Source organism: Neomonachus schauinslandi, chromosome 14, assembly GCF_002201575.2.
Source record: "Neomonachus schauinslandi chromosome 14, ASM220157v2, whole genome shotgun sequence".
Taxonomy (NCBI): Eukaryota; Metazoa; Chordata; class Mammalia; order Carnivora; family Phocidae; genus Neomonachus; species Neomonachus schauinslandi.
This window is the reverse complement of record NC_058416.1, coordinates 70,304,240-70,318,017: the sequence shown is the minus strand read 5'-3', so window position 1 is coordinate 70,318,017 and position 13,778 is coordinate 70,304,240. Positions and strand designations below refer to the sequence as shown.

At 46.5% G+C, this 13,778-nt stretch overlaps 1 protein-coding gene across 1 annotated transcript in view; it reads right to left on the bottom strand.

Annotated features, from left to right (window-relative positions):
- The window catches only part of THOC5 (THO complex 5), a 35,786-nt gene that overhangs the window by 9,134 nt on the left and 12,874 nt on the right, over positions 1–13,778 (bottom strand). Inside the window, exons 9-17 of the mRNA XM_044920872.1 lie at positions 11,711–11,843; positions 10,962–10,994; positions 9,646–9,723; positions 8,928–8,968; positions 8,592–8,691; positions 7,086–7,194; positions 2,690–2,791; positions 2,007–2,103; positions 1,109–1,223 (exon numbers count right to left, since the gene is read on the bottom strand). Of these exons, the coding sequence (XP_044776807.1) occupies positions 1,109–1,223; positions 2,007–2,103; positions 2,690–2,791; positions 7,086–7,194; positions 8,592–8,691; positions 8,928–8,968; positions 9,646–9,723; positions 10,962–10,994; positions 11,711–11,843 (808 nt within the window). The remainder of the gene's footprint in view (positions 1–1,108; positions 1,224–2,006; positions 2,104–2,689; positions 2,792–7,085; positions 7,195–8,591; positions 8,692–8,927; positions 8,969–9,645; positions 9,724–10,961; positions 10,995–11,710; positions 11,844–13,778) is intronic.

Here is a 13,778-nt window from a genome sequence, read left to right as displayed (position 1 = left end):
CCAATCTGACCTTCCCCCGTGCTATGTGCTTGTGGCCAGACCTAGCACCAGCTTTCACGGTGCGTTATCTTTAATGCAAATGACAGCCAGCAAAACAAAAGCCCCCTGGCAGCCAGAACCAGTGACAGTGCCTCTACAGCAATGACTGTTAATTAGATCAAATAGCCGAGAGGGCTGTTTGCACACCTGACCTTGACAGAGGAAATGACTGAAGTGTTCTGTGTCGGTTTCTCTAAGGGAGAAGAGCTAGAGAACTGCTCCAGGGCAAATTCTTGCTGGCGCTTCAATCCGCAAATATGCCAACACAGTAAACCCCGTACAGGATGACAATCAGCCAACAAAATAGGTTGAGCAATGCTGTTGGGGAGCAAGCCCGACAGCAATGCTGCCCTGGAGACATCTGGGTCCACGTGGAATGCAAGAACTGCCCCAAAGGGGAACGGTCTCTAGATGGGTCCCGGAAACCCAATGCCTTTCCTGACAGTGACTATTTTAGATCAGAAAGATCTTAACTCTCACTACCCCACAACTGCCTTATGCATGGTAAACCCTTGACAGGTATTTACTGAATGAAGAGAAACACCCAACTGGCCACCTCCGTGGTCAATGGCTCATCAGAATCACCTGGGAACTTATGAAAAACACTGGGGTTCAGCCTCACCATGGAGGATGGTAGCTCAGTAGGTCTCAGGGGAGGGATGAGGGGGTGGATCCCTGAACAGCTGTACTCAAATAAGCTAAATGTAAGCTCTACAAAGCATGAACTGGGCTTCTACTAAATATCTGTAGAATGGACACCAAAGGCTGACATGCGCTAACCTAGAATAAGCTGTTCCTGACCAGTCCACTAACTTGGACCACCCAGAAGGCTTTGGGCCTCTTTTGTGAGCTAGGACAACGCTGATGGCCCTGAGGGGAGCTCAGATCTCTGCCTGGAGGGGCTTGTAGCTCTCCCCAATGGCCCTGCCAACACCTCTGCTCAGCAAGAGCCAGGAACCAAGTCCTCTTTGATGTGTCATCAGGATTTAAGAAATCTGAGGGAAGGATAAGTCATCTTTGTCTCTGTTGTCCAAGTGGCCCTTAAGCCACAGTCCTAACACCAGCTTACCCAGGGATGCAAACTGTTTGTGAAGGGCCAGGCGGGACTGCACCCTGGTCTTCAGCAGTTTCATAGTGGTCTCCATGTGGCTGGCGCTCAGCGAGTGGTCAGCAATCACCGTGTGCTGTGGACGACAGTGAGCAGCACACCTGAGTGCTCCATCCCTTCCTCCAGGCACTTCCTCTCTCCTACGCCCTGAGTGCCTATGGCAGCTGGGACTACCCACACCCTGGGATGTGTATCTTATGGAAATGGCAGAGTTTGCCTGCCATGACAGGCCTGATGCTGAGTTCCAGCAGGAACAATACAAGCCGCTGGGTTCTTGAGAGGCTGGCCAGCTCCTTAGAAAGGCTTCTGCTAAGATGCCAGATCCCCTGGGGTTCTGTTGACACATCATTTTTGTCATCTTTGTACATAAAACGGGGGGGTGGCAGAGCCTGGAGCCATGCTGCACCCAGAGCAAGGACCCAAGTGACTTTGATCAAGAGAGCTATTAGGCTCGGGGCACCTGGGTGGCTCAGTTGGTTAAGCAACTGCCTTCGGCTCACGTCATGATCCTGGAGTCCCAGGATTGAGTCCCGCATCGGGCTCCCAGCTCAGCGGGGAGCCTGCTTCTCCCTCTGACCCTCTCCCCTCTCATGCTGTTTCTCTGTCTCTCTTTCTCTCAAATAAATAAATAAAATCTTAAAAAAAAAAAAAGAGAGCTATTAGGCTCAGGGCGAAGGCAAAAGGTACCTAAACACTTGTAGGCCTCAGACATTTTAGTATCCTGAGTGGAGGGAGGACAGAAGGGAAAGCATTCTGATAATTTAAAGCCCCCAAAGGCCATCAGAAGCCTTTCTGGAGTCTGTACAGGAGATGAGGAAGTAGAGATCCTCAGCCAAGGAGAATGGGTCAGTGTACACACCTGGGGCTGCTCTTTGGGGAAGTGGAGGCCACCCAGCTTTTGTACCCACAAATAGGGGTGACCTAGGTCAAGTACGTAGTCTCTCAAAGTCAGGATGCTGCAGAAAAGAACACAGCGTAAAATGATTTTATAAGTCCTTTCTGCGGTGGTTCCAGGATACAGCCTTTCCTATCCTCCCCCCCTCCCCACCGCCCCAAATGGGCTGGTCCTGCAGGTTCAGCCACACTCAAAGCCAGACTGCCAGCAAAGCCTCTGAACTTCATCATCTCCCTACTGTGAACTTCACCTCTCCCATGTTTGCTTTTCTCTTGCCAGCGCCCCCCTACCAACTCATAAGCAAATCTCAATACAAAGGCAGTGCCCTTGATCTCTTCACCAGCCTACCAATTTTTAAAATGTTTTTAAAGTTTTTAGTTCTCAGAGAATTAAAATGATAAACCATGTTATTGTATCACGTGTTATCACGTCCTTCAAGTTTGATCCTTCCACCCTTCCTCACCCTTCCATGACCTCCATTTGCCCCTGCATTCCCTTCTCTTGATACCACACTCCCTCCTGCCCCCAGAGTCTCTCCTCCCCACTGAGAGGTCTCTGGCCCTAACAGGTCTCCGACGCTGGGTGTGAGCTGCCGGAGACACTCCAAAGCAGAGAGGCTGGGAGAGAAGGAAACACTGCTGACTCACCCAACTTTATCAAACTGATACTGATTGGCTGGATTTGGAGTTTTCTTTCCATGGTCCCCTGGATACAAACAGCTCAGGACTGAGTCAGGAGACAGCAAGTCACTGGCAAAGGGAAAAGACCGCAGTGAGAACGCTGGCCAACTCCTTGCCTCAAGGCAGACTTGGTCATCTGGGGATGGTAATGCCACCTATCACTGATGATCATGCTACCATTTCTAGGATGGTTCCTGTGGACCAGACCCTTTATACTTGAGGTCACTGGATCCTTACAACCCTATGAGGGAGGGAGTATAACCATTTCCATTTTACAGAGGAGAAACTCAAAGCTTTGAAAGATTCGGCTTGTCTTAGGTCACACTACTAGTAAAGTGATGGAGCTGGGATTTGCACTGTCTGATCCAAGACAGTAGTAGTACTAAGCACCAAATTTTTTGAAAACCCTATCCCTTCAAGAGGTATATGGTGACCAGGGCCTTAACTCAAGGCAGCAAAGCCCTGTGACACTGGAGATAAAATAATCACAATTTTCATAAGAGAAGAGATTCCTTTCTACCCCAAAAGAACAAGTGTGCAGCTTTGATGGTGTGTCTATCTCATTTTGACCAAATCTCATGCTACTCACAGAGAAAGGTCCCTTTTATGTTCCCAGAAAAAGACATTATCACATGCGCCGGAGACAAGGTGACCCAGGGCTATAAGCAGAGAGACAGCACCACTGCTACCCACCTGGAATGGTTAGGGAACAGCCTGTAATTAAACATGACAAGTGGAGAAGGAATGGAAGGGGAGAGGAGGAAGATAATGGAGTAATCTAATTGCAAAGGACAAGGTTCGTTCTTTCCCTCAACCAGTAGGGGGGGTTCTCCTTCACCTTTCCAGGTACGGCATCAGGAGCAACTCAGGCAGAATGGGCTAATCCTGCTGCTCAGAGCCCCGGCACGCCTTCAAGAACTTAGCAATGGGGCAGTGGCAGCTTCTGACTCTTCCCTGTTCTCTGTCTCTCCTATAGTCTCTCTGCCCTCCTCAAAGTCTCTGCCCCTTCACTGCTTTTCATGGAGAACTGGTCAGAAAATAAGAATTGTCAGTCTTTTGGGGCACCTTGGTGGCTCAGTTGGTTAAATGTCTGGCTCCGGCTCAGGTCATGATCTTGGGGTCCTGGGATTGAGCCCCGCATCAGGCTCCCCGCTCTGCGGGGTATCTGCTTCTCCCTCTCCCTCTGTCCCTCCCTCTACTCATGCTCTCTCTCTCAAATAAATAAAATCTTTAAAAAAAAAATTGCCATGCGCCTGGGTGGCTCAGTTGGTTGAGTGTCTGACTCTTGGTTTCAACTCAGGTCATGGTCTCAGGTCATGAGACTGAGCCCCACATCGGGCTCTACACTTAGCGGGGAGTCTGCTTGACATTCTCTCTCTCGGTCTCCCTCTGCCCCTGACCCCTCTCAAATAAATAAATACATCTTTTAAAAAAATTGTCAGTCTTTTGGCCAATATTTGGTGACTATTACTAACAGAATGAATCAACAAAAATAAAGCAGAACAGCTAAAACTGCACAATAAAGGTTTCTAATTAACAGAACCTGATGGAAGAATCAAATCTTCTTGATAAAATTTACATCGTAATATGTGGTTCAGGACAACTCAATTTGGTAAAAATAATGGACATCAAAGAAAAGGTTATATCTAGTCATAAAACTACAACACCAAGAGGCTCCTGGGTAGCTCAGTCAGTTGGGCATCCGGCTCTTGATCTCAGCTCAGGTCTTGATCTCAGGGTAGCGAGTTAGTGCCCTGCAATGGGCTCCATGCCAGGCGTGGAGCCTACTTAAAAAAATAAACAAAAAAAACACTGGGATGCCTGGGTGGCTCAGTCAGTTAAGCATTTGCTTTCTGCTCAGGTCATGATCCCAGGGTCCTGGGATCAAGTCCCACATTAGGCTCCTTGCTCAGTGGGAAGCCTGCTTCTCCTTCTCCATCTGCCTGCTGCTTCCCCTGCTTGTGGGCTCTATCTCTCTCTGACAAAAAAACAAAACAAAACAAAAAAACACAACACCGAAATAAAAAGCTACTCAATTAGTCAAATCTTTGTTATAAAATAATAACAAAGGATTAAAAATTTGGTAAAGTAAAAGTATAAAATAATTAAAAATAGTTTAATGACTTAATGAAAAACTGATTAGTCAAAATGCCCTAACGGAGATCATTCTGGAAAATAATTTCTTAAAGAACATTCAGCAAGGCTGGTTAAATGTTAAATTGTATTAAGAACATCAATTCCCTAATGAAATAGATCCTGGCAACGGTTGTCAATGCTGCTAATGCCACAAAAATAGAGAACCTCCTATGCCTCCTGATGGAAGTACTTGACATCTATGATGTCATCTTGCTCCCCTGTCCCCCCCAACCAAAAAAATCAAAATGGAATCTGATCAAGCCTCTAAATCTAATTTACACGAAATACACAGAGAGAAAGTAACTCATTAAATTGTGCTGCAGGGATGCAATCATCAAAATCCAGACCAGGGAAACCTACAAACAACCCATTCCCCTCAACAAATAAACAGATGGCAGGACATTCGGATGAAAAGAAGCTGGAGAGAAGCCTCACCCAATTGCAACATTTGGACCTTATAGAGATCCAGATTCAAAACCTAATATAAAAACAAAACAACAAAAAACACTTATGAGAAAATCAAGGTAATTTGAACTGTGGATACTAGATGGTATTAAGAAATTAGTGTGAGACTGTGATTATATTGGAAAAAAAGTATCCTTATGTTTTCATAGATTAATAAATAGAACCACAGACCAGGCTGCTGTATCCCCAGGACCCAAAGCAGCCTGTACTTGAGCAAAGGCCATTGGGCTGGGAGTCTGGAGCTCTAAGGCTTGGGGCTTCCATAACTGGCCACATACCCTTTGGACCTCGGTTTCTCCATCTAGAAAATAGGGGGATGAGCTAGACACCACCTGAAGGCCCATAAAGATATAATCCTGGTTTCAGGGCGGTGTTTCCTTTTGTATCTCCTCCTCCTTCCGGGGCCACAGCCCACCTATCATTGACAGTCATACAGTACAGAGGTATACAGGCCTCAGTCTCCTCCCCTTGTAAAGTTACTGTGAAGAGCAAATGCATGATGATAAACACAGCTGTCATTTATCAAGCGCTTCACCTATGCTAAGCACTGGACCTGGTCCTTCACAAACACCCTTGAAGGAGATATTACAATTAACCACCAGAGTGAGGAGGCAGACTCAGAGGCCAGGAAACTTGGCTCAACGTGCAGACACAGCTCTAAGTGGCAGACTGGGGACATGCTGGAGTTCTGAGCCCAGCTGGTAACCAGTCCGCAGCACTGTCCCCATCATTGCACATGAGGAGCTGGAGTTAAGTGTGCACTGAGGCCAGCAGGCAGCCCTGTTCTTAGTAGGTATGGCATCAAGAGGCGAGCAGGCAGAATGCTGGTGACAGGGAGCTCCACCATGGCCTCAACTGCCAGAGAGCTCTGGCTGAGCAGTGTAACTGGATGCTCTGAAGAAGCAAGCCTGGGCTCCCTCTGCTGGGGTCAGGTGAGAATAGGGTCAATTTCATCCAGAGTGCCCTAGGGTAACCACACAACACTCTCAAGTACAGGGACCACGGCTGCAGCCTGAAGGGGGCGTGGACTGTAAGTGCACGGTAGAGAACCCAGGGACACCGCACCACCAGGCAGCCATGGGAAGAGCCCCAGCCCACGAGGCAGCAGACCTATGCCTTCCTCAGTGGTCTTTGTACAGCCAACACGACGACTCACTCTGCTTGAGTGCCAGGCCAGCCTAGTGCTTTTGTAAGTGAGGCTATTTCACCCCCAGGCTCTCTTGGGTCCTCCTCCCTTCTTTCCACTCCTAGCTGTGGAACAAGACTGCCAGTGTCAGGGGCTTCCTGGAGATGCCCGACCTGTGGCCTTGATTACTGAGCTTCTGCTCACCCTCCTCAAAACCTCCTCTCACAACCTGGGACTGAGCTGAGCTGTGAAGCAAAAATCCCAGCACCTTGGGAGAGAAAAAGTAAAGGACGAGGGCGGCCTAAATTTGTCAACCTAGTAATGTCTGCCAAACTCCATTCCTCCATTCATGCCTTTCCACTGTTCATAAAAAGCTGGTGCTCTGCCCCGCCCACTCAATTTGCCATACATTGAAGTCGTTTTATCATCTGCTATGTAGTAAGAGGACCAACTAAAATCAGTGAGTACTTCCTAAATACCAGTGATGTGCCAGGACTTCTAGGCCACGTGGACATGGCAACAGAAATCAACACAGCCATGCACCTCCTCAGAGCGTGAGGAACCCAGAGCAGCCCATACTGAGGCTCTTCTCACACCCACCCCCATGCCCCACTCTCCACCGCGCCTGCCCAATACCCTGCACTGATGGGGGTGATCAGCTCCGTGGCGGTTGTCACTTTGGCTTTTACAGTCATGATGTTGAGGTTCATGAGGTAGTAGAAAGTCAGGTGAAGTACGCTGTCATCTGAGGGGGGAAGGAAACGAAGACCATGTACAATTTGAACATGAGAGAAAAGTTTACAGTGTTAGGGAACAGAAAGTCAGCAAGGCTTTTAAGAGCTTTTACTGTAAAAATAAGAACTCAATGTCAATTTTATATTGAGTTAAAAAAGAATGTCTACAAATTCCTTGCAACTCCTCTCTCCAAGGCGGGGAGCTTCACTTCCCTCCTCTTGAGCGTGGCCTGGACTTAGCTGCTTCTAACAACTACAATATGGAAGGGGAGCGATCAAGTGATCACCAAGTGGATCCAGGTTCCTGTCATCGGTGATAAGACACAGTGACACCATTTACCCCTGATGTGACGTGATGATGAACACCACGTCTATGGTATTCCTCCCCCAAACCCATAACCTCAGCCTAGTCAGGAGAAAGGACCAGACAAACCCAAATTGAGTCTTTCCACATAATAAACCTTGTCTTCAAAGATGTCAAGGTCATGAAAGACAAGCAAAGACTGAGGAACTATCACTGCCTGGAAGAGACTAAGGGGCAGGACAACTAAATGCAATGGAACCTGGAACAAAGGACATTAGTGGAAAAACCAGGGAAATGTGCATAAATTCTGTAGTTTAGTTAATAACATTATACCAATAAAATTAACACTGGTTTGGATCACTGTACTGTGGTTAAATGTTGACATTAGGGGAAGCTGGATGAAGAGCATGAGAACTCTACTACTGCAACTCTTCTGAGTCTAAAATTATCTCAAAATAACAAATTAAAAAAAAAAAAAAATAAAGAGAGGGCCAGTGTATGGAGTATGTTTCCATTTGTGTAAAAAGTAAAAGAAGGGGATAAATAAACACTTGTATAAAAGTTTCTAAATGCATAGAATAGGTCTAGAAAATACATCAGAAATCTGTCACAATGGTTGTCCTTGGAGGTAAGACCAAGGACAAGAGTCTGGGAGTCTCAGGTGAGAGGGAAACTTACATGTAACTGTTAACTCTTATACTGCTAGAATGCTTTATCACATGCTTCTTTATCCATACAAAACCAGTTTCAAAACATATATTCTCTACAGAATACAAACCTCTACTTACATTTGTTATATTAAGCACGTTGGTCTTATTACCCAAAACTTGCATACTCTTGCAACTTGTTCTGTGTATCTGACTTAACAAATTCAGAAATTGGTGTAATTTTACCGAGCATCCATTATGTGTCTAGTTTTGTTGCTTTGTTGTTATGGTTAGGACTTAGAGGGGGAAAAAAAAAATCAAACAAACTCCATGCCAAACCATGAGGAAAAACAGAGAAATATGAAACCAGAATCTTTTTTTGGTCAAACAGGGCTTTGGCTTGCTGGATGTTGGGCACCTGGAGCTACGGGATCCCCCAGAACAAGGGAAGCCAGACCTTTGCACTTCAGGTCCAGCATGACAGATAGTGGGTGCCTCTTCAGCATCTCCTTGCGTTTGTCATCCAACTGAACTCCCAGTGTGGGTCGCCGGCGTTTCTGGATGAAGGAAAATCAAAGCGGGTAAGCACCGGTCATACAATTTCCCCCTTCCTTCTCCGTATAGGCCAGGGACTGCTGCCTGGGACCTGCTGCTTCAACTATCCCAGCTGCCAGGCCCCCAGCAGCCCTTTCTTTCCAACCTCTTTCTTCTGCTTCTAGGGAGAATAGCACCTGCCAACTAGCAGGCCCAAGTGCGGCTGCGTGGCACACTCATAAGGGGCAACGGCTCTCACCGTGGTCTGTTCCTCCTCAGCATCCGAGTCGCTCTCGTCATCTGCAACCACAAGGACAGTCATCTAGAGGTGAGGGGGCTCCCAATGTTCCCTAACGTGCCTCAACCCATGGGGCATAAAGGGGCCAAGACTGTGTCATTTGTAAATAGGTTTCTTTAGAATACATAATAAACTAATTTGCTCCTGCTTATTTGGTAGAGAAAACGTGGTGATGCGAGAAAATAAAAAGAGGAATGCCTCATAATTCCCCCCCCCCCATTTCTGAAAGTGCTTTTTAATGTCATCCTATGGACCACAAGCCCCTCCACTGGTAGTGGTAGCAGTAACAGTAATATAAATAACAACAATAGCAGCAGTTCATATAATTTGAGCAGTCACTATGTGCCCAGAATGATGCTAAGGACTTTGCATGCATGACCTCACTTAATCCAGATGATAATTCTACATGAGGTATTACTATCCTATTTTGACGAGTAAACTGAAGCTCAGAAATGTTAAAGAGCTTTCCCAGGATCAGTAAGCTAGTGAGTGGCAGGGCTGAAATCCATAAGCAGTGTTTTTCCTGTCTACCTTGAGCATTAGGACATTAAAGTCAAGCTCCCTGATACTCAGAACTAGCACAGCTAATTTCCAAAGGCCCAGCACTGCCCCTGGGTGGCGACCCGGTGCCCCTGGAACCAACTATGGAAGACTGGGGGGAGGATCCTGACTACATTACCTTGGGAGTCTTCAGGAGGCTTAAACAGAGCCTTGGCTTCGTCCACACTGCCTTCAATTGCCACGGACAAGGTCTTATCTGTGAGCAAGAAAAAGCTTTGTATGACAGCTGCTGAGGAAAGGAGCTAAGCTATACAAACAGGCTAGCTCTGGGACTGCATTTCTTCTGCCTTTGTCGCAGGTCCTTACTGACTGGGGGATGAGAGGGCAAAAGCTCTTTCTCCAGATGAAGAGGAACACGGTAGGAAACTTAAGTCTTTTTTCCATTGTTTACTCAGAACAACCCAAAGTGCAGACTTTTGGACAAGCACCACCTGAGACTATGGTGAATGCCTCTCTTTTCAAGCTTATACCAACGCACAATCCCAACCCAGGGCCTAAAGCCACAAAATACTCTTATGCCAACTGTCTTAAAGGTTCTCATCCAGAACCCATAACTGTCCACATCAGGGAAATGACCTCTCTCATCTATTCTGTACTACACTAAGCATCTGGCTGGCACCACCACATTTAACTGGGAGACAGGACAGTGGATAGGTTGGACCCTGTAGTCTAGTCCCAGATCTGAGTTCCTGCCCCAATTCCTAAACACCTGGAAAGTTATGTCACTGCTCTGAGCCCCACTTTCTGCATCAATGAAATCCTGTCTTGACAAATAGTAGCTGCCCAGTTGGGTGGTGAGGACCAAATGAGCTGATGCTTATAATTATAAAATTATTTTTTTCAAATTAATGTTTAACTTTTGCAACAACCCTTTGAGAGCCATACCATTATTATAGTCATGAAATGAGAAAATTAAGGCTCAGAGAAGTTAGATACAATAGCCAGAATAGCTAAGCTAGGATTCAAGACCAGGTCTATTCAACTTGAGCCCACTGTCTCAAGCACAAATATAAGTGGGCCGGTCCATGCACCGGGACTGACACTTCCCTGGGTCACACCTGGCCTGCCTTTGTGGAACTCCAGAGGTCTAGTGCTGAGAGGTCAAAACAGGCCACCACCCTCTTGCTCCATTCAAAAGGGTATACAGATTACAGATAGTCACAGGAGCCCAAAATGGTTTGCCCAACTGTACTAAGGAGGAACAGCAAACTTCCTCGACCTGGCAGACCACTGAGATAATACTCCCAGGAGGCTGGCCACTGCTCTGACAGCCCTGCATGAACTAACATACCTCACCCCAAACAAGCTGGATGCCCCCACCAACCACTGGCAAATGCCAAACTATTCTTTTGGTAACTTAATCCTGAAATTCTACAGTAAAATGGGAAAGGAAACAGGATGGGGTTAAACACAAAAGAAAAGAAAATTACTCACCCTGTCTAGGGGGCTGGGAGGATTTCATATGAGCTGATGATGGAAACAAGAAGGAGAACAAAAGGGAGGGAGAGGACCAGAAGGACCAGGAAAACACAAGAAGAAAGACAGTAATGTGTCGGTGCCCATGGCTGGGAAGAGAGGCATGCACTGGTGCGATACATATCTGTCTGATGCGATGGGGTGAAGAAGAAAAGTTTAGGTGCTGGGTAAAAGCTGCAGGAAGGCAAAGGTTAGGGTCTCCAAAAACTTTTCAAAATCCTAGTGAAGTAAAGGGCTGCCCTTAAGCTTAAAGCAAAGACATCTTCCCACTTGGTAATTCACTATAATGACATGCAGCTTGTTTGGGCTTGGTGAAAGCCTGGGAAAGCTGCCTGGGACCTGTGTTGACCAACTCTTCTCTCTGAAGCGGAGCAAGAGGTGCCGATCCACCTGCCAAGCATGCCTTGATGAGGTGAGTGTCTGGGAGCCCAGACAGGCTGCCTGGGCACTGCACTCAACAGCTGACCAGCCAGGCTCATCAAAGATTCAAAGCCATCCATTCGGAAATGCCCACCAGGTTAGTCTAGCCTCAGGCCAGCTGGTCAAAGCAGCCATGCTGGGTGGTGCGGCGGGGGGCAGCATCTGTCACCTGTGGGCTTCTGGCAGGACCAGGGAGCTTTCCTCAGCGGGCAGGGCTTCCAAATGACTCAAACGGCCAAGGCTGCTGCTCCCACAGCCCCTCTTCCTCACCCACCCCCCATACTCACCACAGGCCTGCCCATATGCAGTGGCTTGGACAAAGAGGACATAGAGGGGAGGTGGCAGGTGTCTAGCTGTCTCATATTGCTTGTGAGCCTGGTCGAACGGCATGAACAGGTACTCTTGCACGGGGAGGGAAGCCTGCATGCAACAAAAGAAGGGTTTTTGTTTTCTTTTTAGGCAGTCCACATATGAAAAGGTGGCTGCTGAGTTACCATAATAGCTTTTTATTTACTAAAAATACACGATAAGGTAACAGAATAGGTAGACAAAAAGTCAATACAAAAAGATCAATTTATACAAGCAGCAAACAGTAAGAGAATGAACTTATAAAAAGAGCCATTTCCAATAGCATCAAGAAAACATCAACTACCTATTAAGTGAAAGGTAGGTAAGCCTCTACACAAAGGTCTGAGAAATGAAAGCTCTAAATGAATGGAGATACATACCATGTTAATGGTCTGGAAAACTCAATATTATCTTGAAATCAATTCACCCCAAAGCGATCGACAGATTCAATGCAATCCAAGTCTAAATCCCAGCAGGTAAAAATCAACTAGCTGATTCTAAAATTTATTATGTTAAATGCAAAGGACCAGGGTGCCTGGGTGGCTCAGTTGTATAAGCGTCTGCCTTCGGCTCAGATCATGATCCCGGGGTCCTGGGATTGAGCCCCACATTGGGCTCCCTGTTCAGCGAGGAGCCTGCTTCACCCTCTCTCTCTGCCTCTCCCCCCGCCTGTGCTCTCTCTCTCTCACTTGCTCTGTCAAATAAATAAATAAAATCTTAAAAAAAAAAAAGCTACAGTAAATAAGCCAGTATGGTACTGGTGCCTGGATAGACGAACAGACCATTCACAAACCTACACGGACATTTAAGACAAAAGTGGCACAGCAGAGTGGGGAAAGAATGGTCTTTTCAATAAATGACCCAGCTGAATACCAACATGTGAAAAAAAAAGAATCTGACCCTTACCTCACACTAGGTACAAAATTCCCTTCCAGGAAGCCTAGAAATCTAAATGTGAAAAACAAACAATAGAGCTTCTATAAGAAAACAAGAGAGTATCTCCATGACCTTGGGAACAGAGACAAATTTCTTAAATAGGACACCAAAGCACTAACCATAAAGGAAAACACTAATAAGACCATATAAAACTTAAGAAATCTGCTCATTAAAAGATACCATTGTGAGAGTGAAAAAGAAAGTCACAAAATATCTGCAAAAGATTCATCTTCAGAAAATATAAAGAAGTACAAGCAAAAGACTTAAACATGCCTTTCACAAATGAGGTAATCCAAAAGCTAATAAGCATATAAAAAGGGGCTGTGCGCAATATCACTGGTCCTCAGGGAAAAGGAATTTTTTTTTTTTAAAGATTTTATTTATTTATTTATTTGAGAGAGAGAATGAGATAGAGAGAGCATGAGAGGGGGGAGGGCCAGAGGGAGAAGCAGACTCCCTGCTGAGCAGGGAGCCCGATGCGGGACTCGATCCCGGAACTCCAGGATCATGACCTGAGCCGAAGGCAGTCGCTTAACCAACTGAGCCACCCAGGCGCCCAGGGAAAAGGAATTTAAAACCATAAGCAATGCCCTCCAGAATGGCTAAAATTAAGAAGACTGACAATATCAAGTGTTGGTGAGGATGTGGAGCAATTAGAACTTTCATATGGTGTGGGCGCCTGGGTGGCTCAGTTGGTTAGGCGACTGCCTTTGGCTCAGGTCATGATCCTGGAGTCCCAGGATCGAGTCCCGCATTGGGCTCCCTGCTCAGCAGGAAGTCTGCTTCTGACCCTCCCCCCTCTCATGCTCTCTCTATCTCATTCTCTCTCTCAAATAAATAAATAAAATCTTTTTTTTTTTTAATTTATTTATTCATGAGAGTCAGAGAGAGAGAGAGAGAGGCAGAGGCAGAGGGAGAAGCAGGCTCCCCGCCTAGCAGGGAGCCCGATGCGGGACCCGATCCCAGGAACCCGGGATCATGACCTGAGCCGAAGGCAGACGCTTAACCATCTGAGCCACCCAGGCGCCCTAAATAAATAAAATCTTAAAAAAAAAAAAAAAAAAAAACTTT